Raw genomic sequence first — 20,049 nt, forward strand, 5'->3', positions numbered from 1 at the left:
AACTTTTCGGAGATTGTAACGTAATATCCCTCGAGGCAGATGTTAGTTGTAACTCATGCGAGGAACTTTTGATTAGCGATTACATATTATAGAATTTCCTAGCTATTGCGCGTGGATGGGTGCGGGTAAAAAAACGAGTATGCGAGTCTCTCATTTTTCAATTTTCAATATTTTATAATGTCCGGTATGTAACGAAAGTGGATATTGTTAAATTTTTGGCAATATATTACCCACACTATTTTATTAGCGGCTTAGCCTACCTTGTAATCTTTATATTATACATTTCATATTATATAGCTTATAACGGATAAATTAATAATCTATAACAATTGTATTTGAAACTTAATTATATTCTGACTCTTCGAATTCGTTTTAATAAAATCTTAATACACTGTACAAACTGTTTATTTGTACTTTATTTTTAAACAGGAGTGAAAAATTTCGTTTTTTTTTATACAATGCCCAGAAATTCATTTAATACAACTTTCTGGATATAGAATAACTTTAAACGTACTTTTAAATATTTACAAGATCACAAATACTGTACAACAATTGAAATTAGTTTCATTTATAAGAATTTTTGGCCCTCCAGTCGAGAAACTCATCGAATTCGGTTTCGTCACCACTGGAAATATCTTCGTCTGCGTTTTTTTGTTTTCTGTCAGTGGCCTGTACTTGTTCTTTACGTTTTACAAGATCCATTACCCTGTCGAAATAATATTTTGTTTAATCATTATAATCTGTACTCGGTTAATGAAATTAATTATCTTCTGAATTACCTAGACCAGTGCCTTATTTGTTCTTCTATTTCATCTAATTGCCTTTCTGTTGTTGCTTCTTCTTGATCATCTGCAATGATTTGTGCAGATTGTGCCGTTTCCTCTTTAATTTCTTTTTGAAACTTTTCCCATTCCTCTTCAATAGGATTTTTATATTCAACGTTACGAACCTAAAAATTCCAATAAAAATCATACAATTTGACTTTGCAGAAGATTCTGATACAATGGCCTTACTTTAGCATCCAAGACTGGATCGTCAAAAAATCCTTCTGGAAGAAGTGGTTGATTTATATCTTTGCTTTTATCTTTTTCTTTTTCCTCCTCTACTTCTATATTTTTCAGATCTTTTTCATGTACAGGTTCTTTATTATCCTCTGACCACTGTGTTGCCATAGGTGTACTTGACGAGATTGTGCCATTGACTTGTTTAGGATTATCAAAAAAGTCGGCTGGTAAACTTGATGAAACTTGTGCTGATTGTGCACTGGAATTTTTTAATATACCCTTTATTTTTTTATTCGTTGATGATTCTTGTGAAGGAGACATAGGCCTTTTAAAAGTTTGAACTTTCGTAGGATCTGTTTCTAGTTTTGTCTTTTTTGCCAAGGCAATGTTTTCTTTATGAGTCTTTGAATTTAAATGCACTGGCCAAACTGTTTCACTGCGTATAATGGCTTTGCATAAAACACACATAAGCTGTCCTGCATCTGTATATGTGTTTACTTTGGTTAAGGATTTTTCAAAAATATTAAAAAAAAATTTCTTTCACATAATTCTTGTTACTATTAGGCGTGAAGTATTAACGAAACATTATTATGTTAAAAAAAAAAAAATTAAAATAATACAATGCAAAACAAACAATATAGGAGAAACTTAACCTGAAAATATGTCAAATCGTAGTAAAAAGGATATTTTGCTAGCGGCGATTCAATTTTTTTGACAGCTCCTATCTTCTTTTTATGTTCACTCATAGCTTTGCGTAAATCGTCTTGCGTCAATTTCCTTTTAAGCGACATTTTCAGAAATAAATTATATTCTTAAAGAACAAATGCAACTCTCAACGTTTAGGTTATGTTTGGTATGCTTCGTCTCGGACAACTGTAATTGTAGTTCTTCTATTATCGAGTTTCAAATGTAACATCAGCTGACGCGATCAGAATAATTTGTAAGTTGAATCTAAAATTATGTTCATATAATTGTAGGCTTTCCATATTTTAGCATTAATTAAAACAATTTCCTATTAAATACGGTAAATACGTTGTTTATCCGAACATAACGAGAGACAAGACCGTTCGGATAAACAACGAGTAACAAGTACATAATATCATTCATTAATAATCTCATTAAATTCGAGCTGCGTGAATGTAAATTAGCAAATTGTTTCTTTACTATTATATATTTTTTCATTTTCAGTTATAATTCATATACATACATATTTTTAGCTTCTCTTACAGAGCTCTATCTGTTCCACGATATACATTTAAAATAAGAAATGGGAATTGACAAGAAAGCAAATACACAAATATGCTCGTTATGTGTAATTTTAAGTTCCTTTTATTGTCATTCTAATTAATTTCATATTGATCTCGACAATTCTTTTATATTTAATCGTGAGACAGGAAGTGGAGAATTGTGAATCATAACGTAACGGATCAAATATGGAGGATAATAATTCGTTACTGCGTGTCAATCATGATCCGATCACGGTGGTTGGATCTTGCAAATTATGTTCCAGAGAATTGACTAACGCGGAACTGTTATCAATAATAATCAAATGTGTAAATTTTGCAGCGATAAAGCACAAGGATCAGAGAAGGAAAGATGAACAAGAAACACCATATATAAATCATCCCATAGGTTTGTAAATTTTTAAAACTAACCGGAGAAAACGGAGTTACTATGATTTTAAATGATCACGTGACATTGTAAAATACATATTTTTTAGGCGTAGCAAATATTTTGATTCAAGAGGGCAATATTCATGATCCTGTTGTAATTATAGCAGCCCTTTTGCATGATATTGTAGAAGATACTAATACTACATTTGAAGAGATAGAAAATCAATTTGGTACAGAGGTTTGTAACATCGTTAAAGAAGTAACTGATGATAAAAGTTTACCAAAAGCGGAACGCAAAAGATTACAAATACAGAATGCTTCAAAGAAAAGTCATAAAGCTAAATTAATCAACTTGGCAGATAAATTATATAATTTAAGAGATCTACAAAGAGCTATACCAGTTGGTTGGTCACAAGATAGAGTAAAAGAATACTTCAAGGTAATAAAAAAATGATTCAAGGTGTATATTAATGAAACAAGTAAGGAAACTTGTAAAAAATATTAATTACAGTGGTCCAAAGCTGTGATTGATGGATGTCGTGGAACTAATTGTAGTCTAGAAAGAGAATTAGATGTAATATTTGCAAACAGAATAGCTCAAGATAGAGAAAGTTGTACATGTAAAAGATCATTGATACCATGATGTTAATGTTCGATTGAAATAATAATTTTAAACTTGAACGCTGCAAAATGTAAAAATAAAAGTAAATTTAAAGCAGTAAATGTTAGATAATTCTATTTAGAAATACAATGAATGTTCTTAAATTAAATATTTCTTTTACTAATATTATACAAATTCTATAAAATATATAAAAAACTGATAGGTCATATGTATCATTTATATCTTATACATACATACAAATTAGTTTTAACCGAGTAATGTTCCCAAATTATATTTCGATTTTTTAATCTTTACCATCTTATAATCTATTAGTAACCATAGTTTTGAAAGAACCGTATCATAAATGCTGCTAATACCTCTGCCTCGTCTACAGAAACAGCGTTATACAGCGACACTCGAATTCCACCTATTGATCTGTAATTAAATACGTTTAGAAGACAGTAAACAATAACGTAAAACGTAATTTTAGAAGACAGTAGACAATAATGTGAAACGTAATTTTAGTTTTTAGATATACTGACCTGTGACCTTTCAACTGAAGCAATCCGCGTGCAGTCGCGCTGGATATGAACTCTTTTTCAAGTTCTTCATTGTTTGTGGCTATTCTGAATGGCACATTCATTCTACTCCTTGCGTTTGGATTAACTGGGCACGAATAGAAACCGTTTGAATTTTTGATTACATCATATATCTTACGACTTTTCATAATTGCCAGTTTCTCCATTTCCTCAACACCACCGCGATCTTTGATCCATTTGAAAACTAATCCGACTACGTATATTCTGAAAATCAAATATTTTTAGAAATGTTTTATCTTCATTCACATATATCTTTACAAAATAGATCAAAATAGAATTATTGACAACAAAAACTTAATATATTTTTTCTACATAGAATGTAGAATTATTTTATTGTTAAGTTCTTTATAGAAATACTTACTGAAATACTGGTGGTGTATTGTATATAGAGTTACTTTTTGCCATAACAGTGAAATCTAATATTGTTGGGCAAGTGTCCATAGCATGACCAAGGATGTCGTCTCTCACTATCACGAGAGTCACGCCAGCCGGACCTATGTTTTTCTGAGCGCCAGCAAATATTACTGCAAACTGAATAATATATTATAATGATTAATTGATCGATGTTATGATAATTAATCTATTTATCGTTAAGGATAAATGTTACGTACTTTCGAAATATCAAGACATCTTGTGAGTATATTGGACGACATATCGGCGACTAAGGGTACTCCATTAGTTTCAGGAATATAATTAAACTCAACTCCTTAAATAATAAGGTATTTTTCAATTGTTCACGATGAGATTATCGTTTATTTGTTTTTTATATTATTATTATTATTGTTATTATTATTATTTAGTTACCATGAATTGTTTCATTCGCGCAATAGTAAACGTAAGATGCCTTAGGATTTAAGTTCCAAGACGATGGATCAGGAATTTCCATGTATTTTGTGGTTTTTGGCAGAACAAAATTCACTTTGCCATACTTGGCTGCTTCTTCTGCTGCTTTGGCTGACCATGTGCCTTGAAGATGGAATTTACATTAAAATATAAGAGATAATCCATCTGTATTTTTGGATAGTATTAATTATATTTTCTTATAGTCTCAGATGCTTCATATGTTTCATAATATAGAATGATATTTAAGAATTTACCAGTTACTATGTAGTCTGCAGTACCATTATTCATCATATTTAAAGGAATAGCGGCGAAAAGCCCGGTTCCACCTCCTTGCATAAATAGAATTTTATAATTATCGGGTACATATCTGTAAAATTTAAATAATTCATTTTCTCTGTAATATTTTCTAATATTACTCGAGACTCGTTGACAAGATCAATTGTTTAAAAAAAAATTAAATTGTATGTTTTTATAATAACTTACAGTATTTCTCGCAACGTTTCTTGTGCATTTTCAATAATGTTTTTGAACTCAGGTGATCTGTGACTCAATTCCAAAATACTTACTTGAGTACCACTATATTCAAGCAATTCTTTTTGTACTTGTCTTAATACCTACATATACATATAATAAAATTATCAAATTACTTATGATGCTGACATACCATACTAATAATCTTCATCGAAAAAAATATCTCTTAAGTAAATTAATATCTATTTAATATTTTTATTTAAAGAAATAAATAAAACATAAAACAATAGACTTATTTTAAAATGTAATAATTCGAGTATTACCTCTTCCGGAAGTTTGCCTGGTCCCGCACCAAAATTGAGCGCTTTGTAGTTCGAAATATTGACCTGACTGTACATCACGAGATGTGTTATCTTACTCGAAGACTAGTATAGAGAGAGACTGAACTGGATTCAATATAGAAAGGAATTTTAACTCTCCGAAGTCTCGTTATCTTGTTATAAACACTCTGACTTATCTTACACAATTACTTCTTATATATGCCGAAAATTGTTGATTCCACAACACTGTAAACAATCATAGATCGTTAAAAATCAGTTTACTTTTTTTTCTCTTTTTTTTTTACTGTATCACTTTCTTGTACTTTCTCTTGAAATTTTTCTGTTTTCTTTGCAACTACTTTACGCAACCAACCGCTTTGAATTCTTAAAACTTACTCGGATAAATCTAAATGTAATAAGTCGCGTGATCAATACCGATCGCTGCAGGTATTTGATGTGTTATTTCATACGTTGCGTGAGGACCTGTTCAACAGGTCTTTATGAGCAAGAAATGTGGATTGGTCGGTCTTAATGATATGGTTACTGAAATTCGCTTCGTCAAACAAAGCCGCGAAAATTGAATGATTTGTTGCAGAAGTGATCATCGCTTTGTAATAATTGTATCATGAAGGGATAGTAATAACATTGACGGTTTTTATCGTCCTTTGAATCTGAATATCGTTTTTCTTATGTAATAATATGGAGTAAAACTAGAGGAAAATTAGAAAACTAATATAAAAATTATTCCTCGCATAAATGAAATAATATTAGAATATATTTCTTGCTCTTTGAAGATTACATTTCTCTGATAAATCCACGGATACCCCCAGCGATGTTTTATCTTCTGATTATGAAAATGGCCTATATGACTGACCCTTGACATTTGATGTATAAATCTTACTGGATAAATCCTGATTTTACCGTTATTAATTCAATGTATCAAATGAAATCATTCAGCATTCCTTTTGTTTCTACGGTTTTGGTATAAATATCTTTTGTAAGATGAAACAAATTTGCAAAAATGAAACAGATGTCTTATCACTATCAATGATAAAGTTTCTAATAAACATGTCTATTTAATTTCGTATACTTTTTGTTAACATGCAATAGTAAAGTATCTTTTTGTATTATTTTAATTATTTCTTAAAATATTTAATGTAACTGAATTAAAATGACTTTGATATATTAACATATACATAACTAGTTGGCTACATATTTCTGTGTTATATTATAAAATTATATTTACCTGAAATTGTACAAAAAATGTTTTTGTGGTATATTTAATCGAAATAATTTGTAACTCCATCACTTATTTGCAGATGTGATGAAAGGTGTGACAAGTTATATACGTAGACATGAAAAGATTTCGTATTGTATCAAATATCAAAATAATTCAGTCGTCAAAAAATACTAAATGCTGAAACACTAAAACATGGAATCAATTAAAACGTTTATGAATATTTTTGAAAGAGCTGTAGAAGAAAGAAACAGCAGAAATTTGAAGGAAATTTTGAAGGATAGAAGATACTTTCAAAACATAGCGAAAGATGATTGTGGTATGCACATATCAATATTACAATAAGATATTGCATTTATTTTGTACAAAGTATAACTAATAAAAAAAGTACTTAATCAAACACTAATATTAATTTTTATTTTTAGAATTAATGCTTTCTATAGTATTTGATAAAAACAAAGGGTTGCTTTCTTTTCTTAATAACGAACTTAACAAAGTGAAACCTCAAAAGGGTTTTGATTTGATAATTGTAGAAACATTTCATCTTCTTGAGTTTATCATAGAACAATTCTCTGATACATTCATACCATACATAATTGAAACAAAGGTATTGTATAAATATTATTTAATGCATATCTAATTAATACATCTTTTTTATAAAATATATTAAAGCTTTGTTTATTTGTAGAATATATGCCAACTGGCACTTCTGACAAAATGTTCAGCATTTATTCAGAAAGCCGCTTGTAGTACATTTAATAAATTGATAGCAAGTTTTGACAATTATGAAATTGCATTAGATGAAACTGTAAAAAACTTTATATCTTCATTTCGTTTTAATATTAAAGGTAGAGTTAGAACAAATTTAACAAAATATAAATAATTTAAGATTATAAATATAATGATTTTTAATTATTTACAGAAAGAAGTTCGTTACTTTCTGTGCTTGGGACAATTGCAAAACATTATCCAGAAGTTCTAACAACAGAACAACATCATATAATTTTCCAACAGCTAAGGAATGATTTTATCATTCAGGTTATTTTATATTTTATTGATATTTAAGTATATTTTATCGTTTAATATTTTTAAAAATCGAAGTTTCATTTTTATATTTAAAATTTTAGTACAATCCACAAAACATATCCCATTCAATTGATGTATTTCAACTATATTTCGATGCCTTTTCAAATATATTGTCAAAACTTCCAGAAAAGATGGAAAAAAAATATTATAAGGAATTGTACATATGGGTGAAAGAATTAAGTAATCCAAAAAAATACTCGGTTAAAAAAGTTTCAATGAGATCAGCAATTAATTTGTTGTCCAAACATATAGATTTGTTTAGCAATTTTATTTATTGTGATTATAAATATTGGTATGATTTATTGACAAATTTAGCTCAAGACAAAAATGTACAATGCAGTGAGTGTGGACAATATGCTTTAAGAAGTTTTTACAGAATAATTGGAAAGATTTTAAAGAGCAAATCTTCTGAAGCTGATAAAGCAGTATTCTTGGTAATTGTCTATAGAATTGTAAAATAGCCAATATTATATTATAATTAACATATAACATAACATTTGTTATGTTTTAGCATTTCAAAAATCATTTTGAGGAACAATTAAAAAATAGCCATCATGTAAATTCAAATATACTGCGTTTTATCATATATGGATTTAGTCAAATGGCTGCACCATGTAAAATATACTTTACTGATAATGATGTGAAAAATATGTTTTCTTTGATAGCTAATTGTGCTATGTCACTCTGTTCAAGGTATCAACCATACATTTTTCCGAAATATTTCATAATATAGATTTATTAATCTTCTTAATTTTACAGTGATGATTTAGAAAAAGTACACTTGGAAAGTATTTGTAATTACCAAGAAGCTCTTTCAGAAATAATATTGCATACATCGAATCTTTCAATTGATCAAATTAATGTAATTACGAAACTTAGTATTCTTCTAATCAAAAGATTTCCTGATTTTCCTATCACTAAACAGAATTTTGCTGTATTTTTATTAATAAATACAATTATTAATATTATGACAATCAATAGAAATCTTCTAGATGAATTTCTTTATAATTTGAGTAAGTACATGTTTTACAAATATTTCCAAATGGAATCTAATATTCTGGTATCTTATACATAATTGTTTAAATATTTAGTTTATAACGGAATAGCGTGGACCTGTTCGCACACCTTATTCGTTGATGCTGAATTACAACGTGGATTGAATAATCTTCAGGAGCGACCACTGTGCTATAAAAATTATTTGTCTTTATGGTTGCAACTTTTAAATCAGAACAAATATAGCAAAGATTTCAAACATAGCACAGAAACTGTACAATATGTAGTTGATTCAACTATACACGTGGGAATCGCATTGATTGACAAATTAAATCTGAATATAAAAACGAAAGAAGATAACATATTTTCAGATGCAGCCTTCTCTCAAATTGCTGCAAATGAGGCAGATTTTCGAACGTTTGTCAATATTACAGATTTATATGTTGATATAATTAATAGTTTGGATACCTCTTTATTTATAAATACAATGCACAGTTTTTTATTGAAAGTTGTCAGTAAATCTCACAAGCATCATTTAGTATCAGGATTTTATAAATTAATCCATGTGGTATCTAAACATATTTGTGATTCAAGTATTGATGAAATTGAGATAGAAACATTAGAAATGTTGAACAAGTACATAATGAACGTGTTGAATCTGATTCCTACGTTTTCCAATGAATTGTTAATTACATGCGTACACTTAATTTTAGATGTACCAATGATATATGTAGAAAAAATACTGAACAGTACAGTTCAAACATTTAAAATTGCATTTACTATTGGTATAAGTGATTTTGAATTAGCTTGTAAAGCTTTAAATACGTTAGAAAAATGGACGAATTATTTCGATAAGCAAGTCACAGCTGCGTTTTTACAAGAAGTAATACCATTTTTAGAGCCATATTTGCACAGCGAAGAAAGCACTGTAGAACTTCTGCAGGACATCATAAAAATGGAGCGGAAAGTTATTAAACGAATAGTATTAAAAGATGATGAGAATACTTTGGAAAGATTCCAGATGAGAGTTTTATTGTTTATTGCTTCACTTGATACAAATATAATACTGAATTTCATATATAAAAGATCTATGGACACAGGAGCTACTTGGGACAAGAAAGACTTACTCAAATACTCGTTGACCCTCTCTGATATAAAAATAGATTTCCATTTTGATAAAATTTTACCAAGAATAATCTTACTGGCTCAAAATTCTGGGGATAGACGAACAAAGGTACTTGCTTGTGAAGTACTTCATACGATAGTGGCGTATGTTCTTGGCAAAACATCACAACAGTTAATATCTAATCCAGATCAATTCGTTTCTCTCTATGTAATGCTGTGTCCAGCTTTATTGAATTTGGGCTGCGATTACGAAGAAGCAACGAGAAAAATTTTTTATCCATTAGTGCTACAGTTAACTCATTGGTTAAGCTCAAAATTCATGCTCAAATCTCCAGCTACTATATATTTTCTCGACTCGCTGTTCGAAGGTCTTTGCAATGAAGCAAATTCGTCTCTTAGAGAATTTTCTGGCATCTGCTTAGCCGAATTTACTAAATGGTCTATAAAACAGTCTAATAATGATATAATAAGTCAGAATATTGATAAAGTCATATATAAAATGACAAATTTTGCCCTTCATCCTTCTGTCTCGAAACGAATAGCAGGCGCAACAGCTTTTAATCATCTTTATACCATTCTGCGCGAAGATGAGAAAACTGTGTCCATATATTGGTTGGAAATTTTATACACTTTCGTCAGAAGTTTGAATGGTTGCAATGATCCATCAATCATTAATGCTCTCAATCACATTGAAAGAGTTTTAATAGCGAAGAAAAATCTGTTAAATGCAAACCATCGCAATCGTAGGAAACCTTCTGAATTTGAAGGTTCAACTTTGATTGATGCTGTGAATTGGTTGCTCACACAGTGTGGATGCTTAGATCAATGTTGTCGGACAAAATGTATGGAACTAGTTGCAAAATTGTCTGAACATGTAGCAAATTGCGACTCAATTAAATCAGTAATAAATAATTACATCGATACACACGGAATTGAAACGTTTAATCGCATAATCTTAGATGAATTGTCAAAAATAGAAATTCTGTCTGTTAATAGTATACTACCTTTACTAAGGAGCTTGGATTGTTACCTTTGGTTGATAAAAAGTGATTTGTTGGACATACAATGTCTACTTGGCAATTCAAATTCACAAAAAGAAGTAATTTTCAATTGTGCTAGAAATTTTATTCATCTAATAAATAGGATTAAAATAGAAAATAAGGAAGATGATATAGTAATATTATCAAAAGAGATTGAATATCTACAAACATTACAATGTAAAACAATATTGAGTATATTTGATTTCATACAAATTTTATTGAATTTTGATGTGAGTAAATTATTGTTTACGATTAAAGAATTTTATGTTGAGATTATAATATCTGATTTTTTAATTTCAGGATAATTTAATTCCCGATTTCTTTTTTAATAAAGACTTTTTCGAATTAATTGCAAAATGTATATTGTGTCCGCAAGTAATAGGATTTGATTTCAAGAATCTTGATATTGCTGAAGAAATTATGGGAAAATTGTTACAGTCTATAACGTGTAAAAATAATGTATACCATCTAATTAAATGTGAATTATTGATATATGTGAAGAAGCATATAAACGATTTTTTTGCATTAGATAACATTATTTCTGGTGGAAAGAATTTTAGTGAACTTAAACAATATATTCGTGGTTTAAGCTTTTTGGATCATCATAATATCCTTAATCAATTAGATAATGTATATAACACTAACATATATATATATATATATACATAATGTTTTTCAGTACTTTATATTATTTATAATTATTGATATTGTTTTGTAGATAAAGGAATTAATCAATCGAGAAGATAAAATTACACGTATTTTTAAGGTTTTAATAAGAGAATCACTCGGAGAACTTATTTATATAAGTATAAAACCATCAGCAAAAGATTATCTGAAAATTTTAATGGAATTTTTACTTGTACATTATGAGGTATATTATATAAATATATAAACATATTAAACAAATATTAATACATATTGTAAAGATCTTATATAATTTAAAATTATGTTTACAGTCTTCAATTGCAAGAATATTAATTGAATTCATTGAAGATGATACAATGCTTGGATCAGATGACAGAAAAATTAAACATGGTGTATATTTTCTGACTACATTTAAATACGAAATATTTAAATACATATTAAAGGATACAGAAAAAACTATGGAAATATTTGATGATTTATTGCAACGAAATCCATCTACTTTTTTAATGATAATGGAACAATTGTTCTTATTTATGCAACGCAATAAAAAGGAACTCCATGATCGTGCAGAAATATTAGTAAATACAGTTATTAAAAAATTCACAGTATTTGAAAACGCTGTAAATAATTTTGAAGACAGAAAACAAAAATTAATAAATATTTTTGGAATTGCAGTTCATTTGAAGGAAAGACCAATAGAAGTGTCATCTATAAATACAGATTTTTATATATGGATTCTTAATCAGCTAACAGAGAATTCAGACATAGAATATAAAATATATATCCTTAATAATTTTCTCATATGTCTGGCTGATATGACTGATACTAAACCAGAATTACTTGCTATTTTACATAGTTTGAAGAATAATAAACTCGATGTGTACTCAATCGATTTTTCTCAGAAAAATGTGAAAGCTTTAAAAATTACCAATTGTTTCCAGAAATTAGTAACGTTGTTACCAGTTACTAAGTCGGTGATAGTATTCGAAACTATTATTTCATTTGCAAGTGGTATTGCTGAATATCTGTGTAATGAAACAACTAATGAATATTTACAAAAATACTTTGATTCAATTAGTACTGATTACGCTGTGAAATCTATACAATCAGCGTACAAGATATTTATGAATTTAAATACACTGATAAATGAAAGGTTTGATGTATTATATAAATTTCTTTTACCATTATTTGAATTTTGCAAGACCACTGAAATAAATCAATTCTTTGAAATAAATATCAAAGAAATATATGGAATAATTCAACAAAGTTTGGTTGGCGCCACTTCAGATATGAAACAGCTTATGGTATCAAAGATAGGATGTTATAATCTTATTGCGATTATGTTTGCAAAATTGCAAGACATAGATAGTACTGAGAGTGTAATTAATCAAAATGTTATTGGCAATGGAAGAGAAATTATACAAAGTTTATACACTAATATATTAAATGTACGCATGTTAAAGACTTCTGAACCTGAACTTAAAGAAACAGCGAGATTGTTACATTGTTCTGCATATAATTGTTCTATAGCCATTGTATCTAATATAAAAACGGATGAAAATGCTTATGCAATTATTTTTGCCGAGAATTTGGAGAAGCATCAATTAATTTGGGAGAATATTTTAGATTGCCAAAAAGAATATAATTTTCAACAGACAGTTACTGAGTATCCAAAGTATTGTAAAAGATTGATTAATATTAGAAAGCAAAGACAAGCTTCTAATCATTACTCGTATATTTATAGTTATGATTTATCTTCCTGTACTTTAACCGAAGATATAAATGCATATGATTTTAATGAAACGATAGTACGAAATAAACCTGATAATAGTGAAAGAAAAGAAAGTATGAGCTTAACATTTGAAGCTGACGAACTAAATAATCATGAATGTATGGCTTCTATTTGTGGAGCTTTGAGTCATATGATAGAAGAAAAAATATCTATACCACCTACTGATGACAACATTACAATACCAAAGTGGCTAAGATATTTTTATAGATCCATTACAAAAACAAATTACGATAATGTCAGATTATTTATGTTGAAAATTATTTTAAATATGTCGACTGTGTTTCAACCTTACGCAAAATTTCTCATTCAGCCGATAATGCATGTAACGTATTTATATTTGAAAAATAATCAATTGAATTATATCATTGTTGATACTTTAGAAATGTTAATAGATTGGCAGATTTCTCTTAAAAAATTAAACGAGTTTATACTTCAACAAATTAAATGTGAAATTCAACGAATATGGGAAATAGTGATTCAAAAGGTGATAATTGTGAAATCCAACGAGATTTCCAAGTCTATTTATAAGTACAACTTGAATCTGATAAAAACTATGCTTGAAGTATGGCAACCTTATTTGACGCTACCAAATTTAAGCGATATAATGAAAACTGCACCGCGAGCTGCAATATATTTAATATTAATTTGTTTCGTTAATGGTCTGGAATCAAATATTATTTACAGAAATGATATCTCAGAATTTCTGGAAACATCTGTGCAGAACTGGAAAGACGATGAAGAAACCATTTTACAATGTTATGAATGTTATGGTTTAATCTTAAAATCTTTGAACGACGATGAGAAGAAGTGCGCTATAATTAATAAAATTCGAAGTATATTGAGACAGATGCAGACGACATACGAGATCAGACAGATAAAGTGCATTCGTGTATTATGTAAAAATTATCCGGCTGCGGCAATTACTTATTTTCCATTTGTTACAGCAAATATATTTAGAGTAGATGTTCAAGGCATGTCATATTGTTTAGAAATATTTCTACTCTGCATACCGAACCTCAGCACGGATGAAATACTGAAAGAATTGCGTTACATGAAGTTCCATGATTTCTTAACAAACAAAGTTCTGCTTTGTGAGAAAGCAGCATTAAAAATTATCGATTCTTTAGTTCATGTTCTACCTCCTTCAAATATATGGACATACGTAACATTAGTGTCACCTTATACTAAGCATAATCTTTCTGAGTACAGAGAAATCGCTTATAGTATATTTATAAATATTTATAAGAAATATGCAGAACACAGTTCTGAAAATAATGAGATAGAGGACTTGATGCAGACCAGCAAAGAAATATTACTTAATGGCATATTGGATCCTACTGAAACATTACAAGAAATGATACTAAATTTTTGGACACAGAATGCAAAATTAACGAACACCTGCAAAGAAAGATTACTTGAAATTTTAAATATATACACTTCTACTGGTCAAAATTTCTTACCGTTTATATTATTACTGATTATTGATCTTACAAAGAAATCAAATGATTACACACAGACAATGTTTGAACCTTTACATGACTGCGATTATAGAGACTATCAAATAGCTCTTTTATGGAGAACGAAAAATTTGGAATCAAAGGCTCCGCTTTTTGCTCCATCCTTAGCTAGTCAAATGAGTCAAATGAGTCAAATGTTTACTCAAATGAATACTACATTGCCGGATATGTCTTTTAACTTTACATATACAAAATCCAATTCTGATGCTGAATTAAAGCTTCGAATGACTCAAGAACTTGATTTTGAACCCACTTATACTAACGACACATCTCTTGCATCAGTCAGTAATCTGGAACAAGATAATACATTTAAAGTACCAAAAGTACCACAACCTGCTCATAATAAAAGGTCAAAAAGATTTTTAAGAAGTTCAAGTGACATTTCTGCGAATATACGGCAAAAAGAGATTAAGAGAAATATATGGCATGCGGAAATGATAAAAGAGGAAAGTGTTCGGCAAAGAAGCAGTGTAAAATTATACAGAAAGTACAGAATTGGTGACTTTCCAGATATTGAAATATCACATGCTACATTGCTAGAACCATTACAACAATTAGCAAAGAACGATCAATTAATTTGTAAAGATTTGATAGTACATATCGTTTGCTCGTTAATTGAAAAATGTGGACAAAATGGTTTTACAGAAGAGCTTGCATCTAGTATGAAACAGATTTTGAGAAATGAACAAAATAGCAATTTTACTATCACTGCAATTTTAGAGATATTATTGAACGCTTCTATAACAGACTGTGCACCAGAAATTATTGCAAAAGCTGCGAGAGCGAATAGTTTGAACTTCCTTGGATCACTCGTTTTAGAGGAAAGTTTGATTTATGGGACACGAAATATCTCTCAACCACCTCTAAAGAAGGTACGAAACGAAATTGCGGCCGAATGGTTGCATCTGTCGAATCTTTATAAATCTATGAATGATGTTGATGTAGTTCTTAGCATTTTTCAAAATCACATCACAAATGAAGATATGCAGGTACGTATTTTTCTTCGATAATGAGATTGCTTATGATAACAATTCCTTCAAAATTTTAGATTGCATCGTTTTCTCAAGCATCTAACAAATGGGAAAAAGCTAAGATAGCATACAAGAAGGCATATGAAACGGAATTAGACTTAGTGAAGGAACATTGCCTTCAAGGTTTGTTCGAATGTTTAAGTAATTTATGCAGTTGGGACGAAATTGATACGCACATAAAGGACAAAGTTGACAGAAATTTAGACAATATTTGGAATGATCCATGGAAAGATTGGATGTTCCCCTGGATGTTTACAGTGCATGTCCATAGACTGATAAATGAAGACGATAGTGAGGAATTTCAAAATGATTTGAAAATTATGGAATGTTGGTTGAAGGATGTAGAGAAGACAAGACATATGAAACGATTCTTTGGGGAGGAATGTTCAATGTTCTTTTTGCATAATCAACTAGAGGTTGCCCGTGAATTTTTACTAAATTCGTTGGATGAGATAAGAGAACAGTGGATCAGGCTTCATCCGCTTTCTACACAATTAAGAATTTGTAAATTACAGAAGTTGCGAGTCATTAACGATATAAATAAGTTTATAAAGAGTTTGAAAACAGTAGAATCATCGCGCGATTTAAACGAGATATTGAATTTTTGGAATAACAGTATGCCTTCAGCATTAGATGATGTACTTCCTTGGGATAAATTAGTATCTTATAGAACATATTTCATTAACAAATTACTTAATGACAAGCTGGAGGAATGGACTGAGAATGATATGGACAGTAATCCTGATGAAAACGAAAATTCAATTGCCTATAGACTGCGCGCGATTACTTTTGATATGAAATTGAAAATGGTCGAAGCATCGATAAATCAGAAGAACAAATACGTAGCAAAACATTATATACAACAGGTAGAACAAAATATCAAATCTTATCCGCCGATCTGTTTCAATGAATTTTTATTATTTTGTGGGAAATTAAGATATCTGATGGGAGATATTGAAACGAACGTTCAGAAGAAGCTATCCCATTACACTCATTCTTGGAAACATTGTCACGATCTTTTGCAACAAAATCCTATTGCTGATACTACGAATGTTAATAGTCGAAAGCAAATCAGTATGATAGCATCAAGAATTGTACAGTTTAGCGAAGAAAATGAAATGTTCGCAGAATTGTTAAGAGAAAATACTACAATTTTAAAAGAAATAAATGTCAAGAATAACGATTTATCCGATATTAAAAATACACTGGAAACTTATAGTTTTAATCACTTGAAAACATGCTGTGATATGACGACAAAAAATATTAAAGAAAGCTATTTCAGTCTTGCAAAGTATTGCTATGATAAATTATCGCATGATTCCAATGACATTCAATTAAGTAAAGAATTTATTCATTCCATATTGAAAGCCATGAGTTACGGATCTCTTGAGGCAGCCCATTATTTCCCCTGCTTGTTAAAACCTGAATATTTCCACAGTCAAGAAACAAAGGATATTTTTATGAAAGAGATTGAAAGTATTGATACTTGGTTATTCCTTTCTTGGCAGGCCCAATTATTTTCTCATTTAGGAACATCAATTGCTCCTTTAATTATACCAATCCTTAGACGGATTGTTAAAACTTATCCTAACGCAGTTATTTACACGTTTCGTTTAACAGTGGAGACAAATCCTGCTCTCCTAAATGAAACTAGCACTTATGAAATTCGACAAATTCTTTATAATAGACCGGAAATCGATCGATTTCTGACAGCAATGCACTATGTAGTCCAACCAGAATTATATTTACAACACTATTTGATCGAATTTAAAAAAAATTTATCTCTGGGTATAGCTACGGCTGTCGATATACTTCTAAACAAAGTATATCCAAGTTCACGGGAGAACAAACATGAGCCAAAACCAGGAAATATCTTTAATGAGATCGCGCCTTACAAAACTAAAATAAAGGAGTTAGAAAACAAGAAAATTGAAGAAATTAAATTACAGGTAGACAAGATAATCGAAAATATTAATATGTCACTTAAGAAGCGTAAAGATCGATTCAAATTGCGAGATTACAGTCCGTGGTTGTGTAATTTCCCTGAGAGAGACGTAGAGATACCTGGCCAGTATATTGCCAATAGGAAACCTATGCCTCAATATCACGCAAAAATTTTAAAGTTTGAATCTACTATAAAAGTAATGCAGTCAATTCGCAAACCTATTCGAATTACTATGATTGGTAATGATGCAAAGGACTATCATTTCCTGGCAAAATTTGGAGAAGATCTACGACAAGATCAAAGGTTGCAACAATTGTTTACTCTCATGAACAAGACGTTGCAAATCGATGCAGCTTGTAGACAAAGACAATTGTCTATTGATACTTATCAGGTAACATATTCTTCTAAATAACTTATAGGATAAATATAAAATATTAGAAAGATGATTCATTTTTCAAATGCAGGTGATTCCCTTGTCCAAAACAGTGGGTCTTATACAATGGGTAGACAATACAAGATCGTTGCAAGAGTTGATAAATTTCACTCTGTCAAAGCAAGAAATAAATCAATATGATTTTATATATAAACTCTATCACGAGTGGATCGAAAGTGGATCTTCTTCTAAAAAGAGGCATGAAAGATATAAGGAAGCAACAGTGAAGTACAACGCCTCAAAAGTGATCAATAAAATGAATGAATTTATTGGTAAAACAGGATGGAACAGTTTACGCAAGACATTGACCGTATTATGCCCATCCATAGAAAGTTTCATTACGATCCGCCGAAATTTTATTACTTCCTATGCTACCATGTGTATTGCACATTGGATCTTAGGCATTGGTGATCGACATTTGCAAAATATTCTTATTGTTATCGATTCAGGCCGCTGTTTAGGCATCGACTTTGGGTTAGCTTTTGATGCTGGTGTTGATCAAAGAATACCAGAGTTAATGCCTTTTCGCTTAACACCTCAAATCTTGGGCTTACTGAAACCTTTCACTGAAAAGGATCTTTTAGGAGCGATAATGATTCATGCGTTACGAGCACTCAGAAACGAACAAGGTCCCATTCTGTCTTGCATGGATGTGTTCATTCATGAACCTCTGAATTGGACTGAACACATTAACAAAGCAGTAAGAGAAAACGAGGAAGATGTTGCAGGTAATTTTTAATTATATGTAAGATGAATTTTAATTCTTAAATGAATGTATGAGAATAGCGTGATTATTTCCGTTTTATCCAAATTGTAGATATAAAGTGGGTTCCAAAAAGAAAAATCAAAGCTGTCACAAAAAAATTGAATGGGATTAAACCATCTTTGGTTACATTAGATCAATTGAAAGAGCAACATTATGATAAGTATTTCGATAGATATTACACTATTGTTAGCGGTGATGATGACATCAAACGTCCACGAGCAAAAATGAAGAATGATTTTCTAACTCCCGAGGAACAGGTAATATTTTGGAAACCTTATTTTTGTAATCATTTGACAATAAAATTCTTAACATTTTTAGATTGAATGTTTGCTGGATCAAGCAACTGATTTAAATATTCTAGGTCGTACGTTTGTAGGATGGAAACCATGGCTTTGAAAAGTTTATATTTATAATATTTTTATAATATATAATTATGATAATCTCTACTATAATATAGTTTTGTGTACTATTATATGTATAAATCACATCAGAAATAGTATACTATTGTTACACAATTCTGTTTTTCTCTTTTTACATTTTTTTATGTGTTTTACAATTTATTATATAAATAAGTCCTTATTTTTCTAAATTGATAATTTACCAAAAAACCTGTGATTTATATATATATATATTTATATTTATACATTATGTAGTATATTGTTTTAATACAATTTTTAATATTTGTCGAAAATAATCGTGTATTGTTAATTTTTGTTTTTAAATAAATCGTATTGATTGTGCATTGTAAATTGTAAACATTTAAAATTTTTTTATTAAATTATTAAAATTGCTGATGAAAACAAACATAAAAATGTAGAATTTACATTTTATTTTTAATTTTTCTTCATTTAACAACTATTCTATAATATTAACTTTCACATACAATAAATTATATTCACATTATATTCAAATTATCTTAACTGTGATTAATTGAATCATCATGCGAATCGTCATCAGTTAGTGCGTAATTAGGAATAAATGGTTTTTC

General features: G+C 29.5%; 4 protein-coding genes across 6 annotated transcripts; 2 read left to right on the forward strand and 2 right to left on the reverse strand.

Annotated features, from left to right (window-relative positions):
* Nucleotides 1–387: 387 nt before the first annotated feature.
* On the reverse strand, nt 388–1,841 carry LOC122538068 (zinc finger protein 830). Its single transcript, XM_043671823.1, has 4 exons — nt 1,692–1,841; nt 1,014–1,494; nt 780–949; nt 388–706 (listed from the first exon to the last, which is right to left on the reverse strand). Exons 1-4 carry the CDS (start codon nt 1,793–1,795, stop codon nt 565–567), a joined length of 897 nt encoding a protein of 298 aa, XP_043527758.1. The 5' UTR covers nt 1,796–1,841; the 3' UTR covers nt 388–564.
* Nucleotides 1,842–2,431: 590 nt separating this feature from the next.
* On the forward strand, nt 2,432–3,340 carry LOC122538069 (guanosine-3',5'-bis(diphosphate) 3'-pyrophosphohydrolase MESH1). Its single transcript, XM_043671824.1, has 3 exons — nt 2,432–2,636; nt 2,725–3,056; nt 3,129–3,340. The coding sequence occupies exons 1-3, from the start codon at nt 2,438–2,440 to the stop codon at nt 3,258–3,260; spliced, it is 663 nt and encodes a 220-aa protein (XP_043527759.1). The 5' UTR covers nt 2,432–2,437; the 3' UTR covers nt 3,261–3,340.
* Nucleotides 3,331–6,002, reverse strand: LOC122538063 (probable phosphoserine aminotransferase). 3 transcript variants are annotated; one of them, XM_043671804.1, is made up of 9 exons: nt 5,848–6,002; nt 5,455–5,697; nt 5,144–5,274; nt 4,915–5,027; nt 4,622–4,783; nt 4,429–4,523; nt 4,179–4,348; nt 3,761–4,021; nt 3,331–3,653 (listed from the first exon to the last, which is right to left on the reverse strand). In XM_043671804.1, exons 2-9 carry the CDS (start codon nt 5,527–5,529, stop codon nt 3,548–3,550), a joined length of 1,113 nt encoding a protein of 370 aa, XP_043527739.1. In that variant the 5' UTR covers nt 5,530–5,697; nt 5,848–6,002; the 3' UTR covers nt 3,331–3,547. The 3 variants fall into 3 exon arrangements, with proteins under 3 accessions (XP_043527739.1, XP_043527736.1, XP_043527738.1); XM_043671801.1 differs by having other exon boundaries at nt 3,331–3,691; nt 3,727–4,021; XM_043671803.1 differs by having other exon boundaries at nt 3,331–3,691; nt 3,727–4,021; nt 5,455–5,969.
* A 375-nt stretch (nt 6,003–6,377) lies between these two features.
* Nucleotides 6,378–19,631, forward strand: LOC122538058 (DNA-dependent protein kinase catalytic subunit-like). The gene is made up of 16 exons (XM_043671795.1): nt 6,378–6,560; nt 6,771–7,007; nt 7,114–7,295; nt 7,377–7,536; nt 7,611–7,726; nt 7,816–8,208; nt 8,286–8,467; nt 8,534–8,787; nt 8,866–11,162; nt 11,233–11,562; nt 11,651–11,803; nt 11,889–15,875; nt 15,935–18,253; nt 18,327–19,023; nt 19,113–19,318; nt 19,380–19,631. Exons 2-16 carry the CDS (start codon nt 6,884–6,886, stop codon nt 19,455–19,457), a joined length of 11,478 nt encoding a protein of 3,825 aa, XP_043527730.1. The 5' UTR covers nt 6,378–6,560; nt 6,771–6,883; the 3' UTR covers nt 19,458–19,631.
* Nucleotides 19,632–20,049: the final 418 nt, after the last annotated feature.

Source organism: Frieseomelitta varia, unplaced genomic scaffold (assembly GCF_011392965.1).
Source record: "Frieseomelitta varia isolate USP_RPSP 00005682 unplaced genomic scaffold, Fvar_1.2 scaffold_956, whole genome shotgun sequence".
In the NCBI taxonomy this organism is placed as follows: Eukaryota; Metazoa; Arthropoda; class Insecta; order Hymenoptera; family Apidae; genus Frieseomelitta; species Frieseomelitta varia.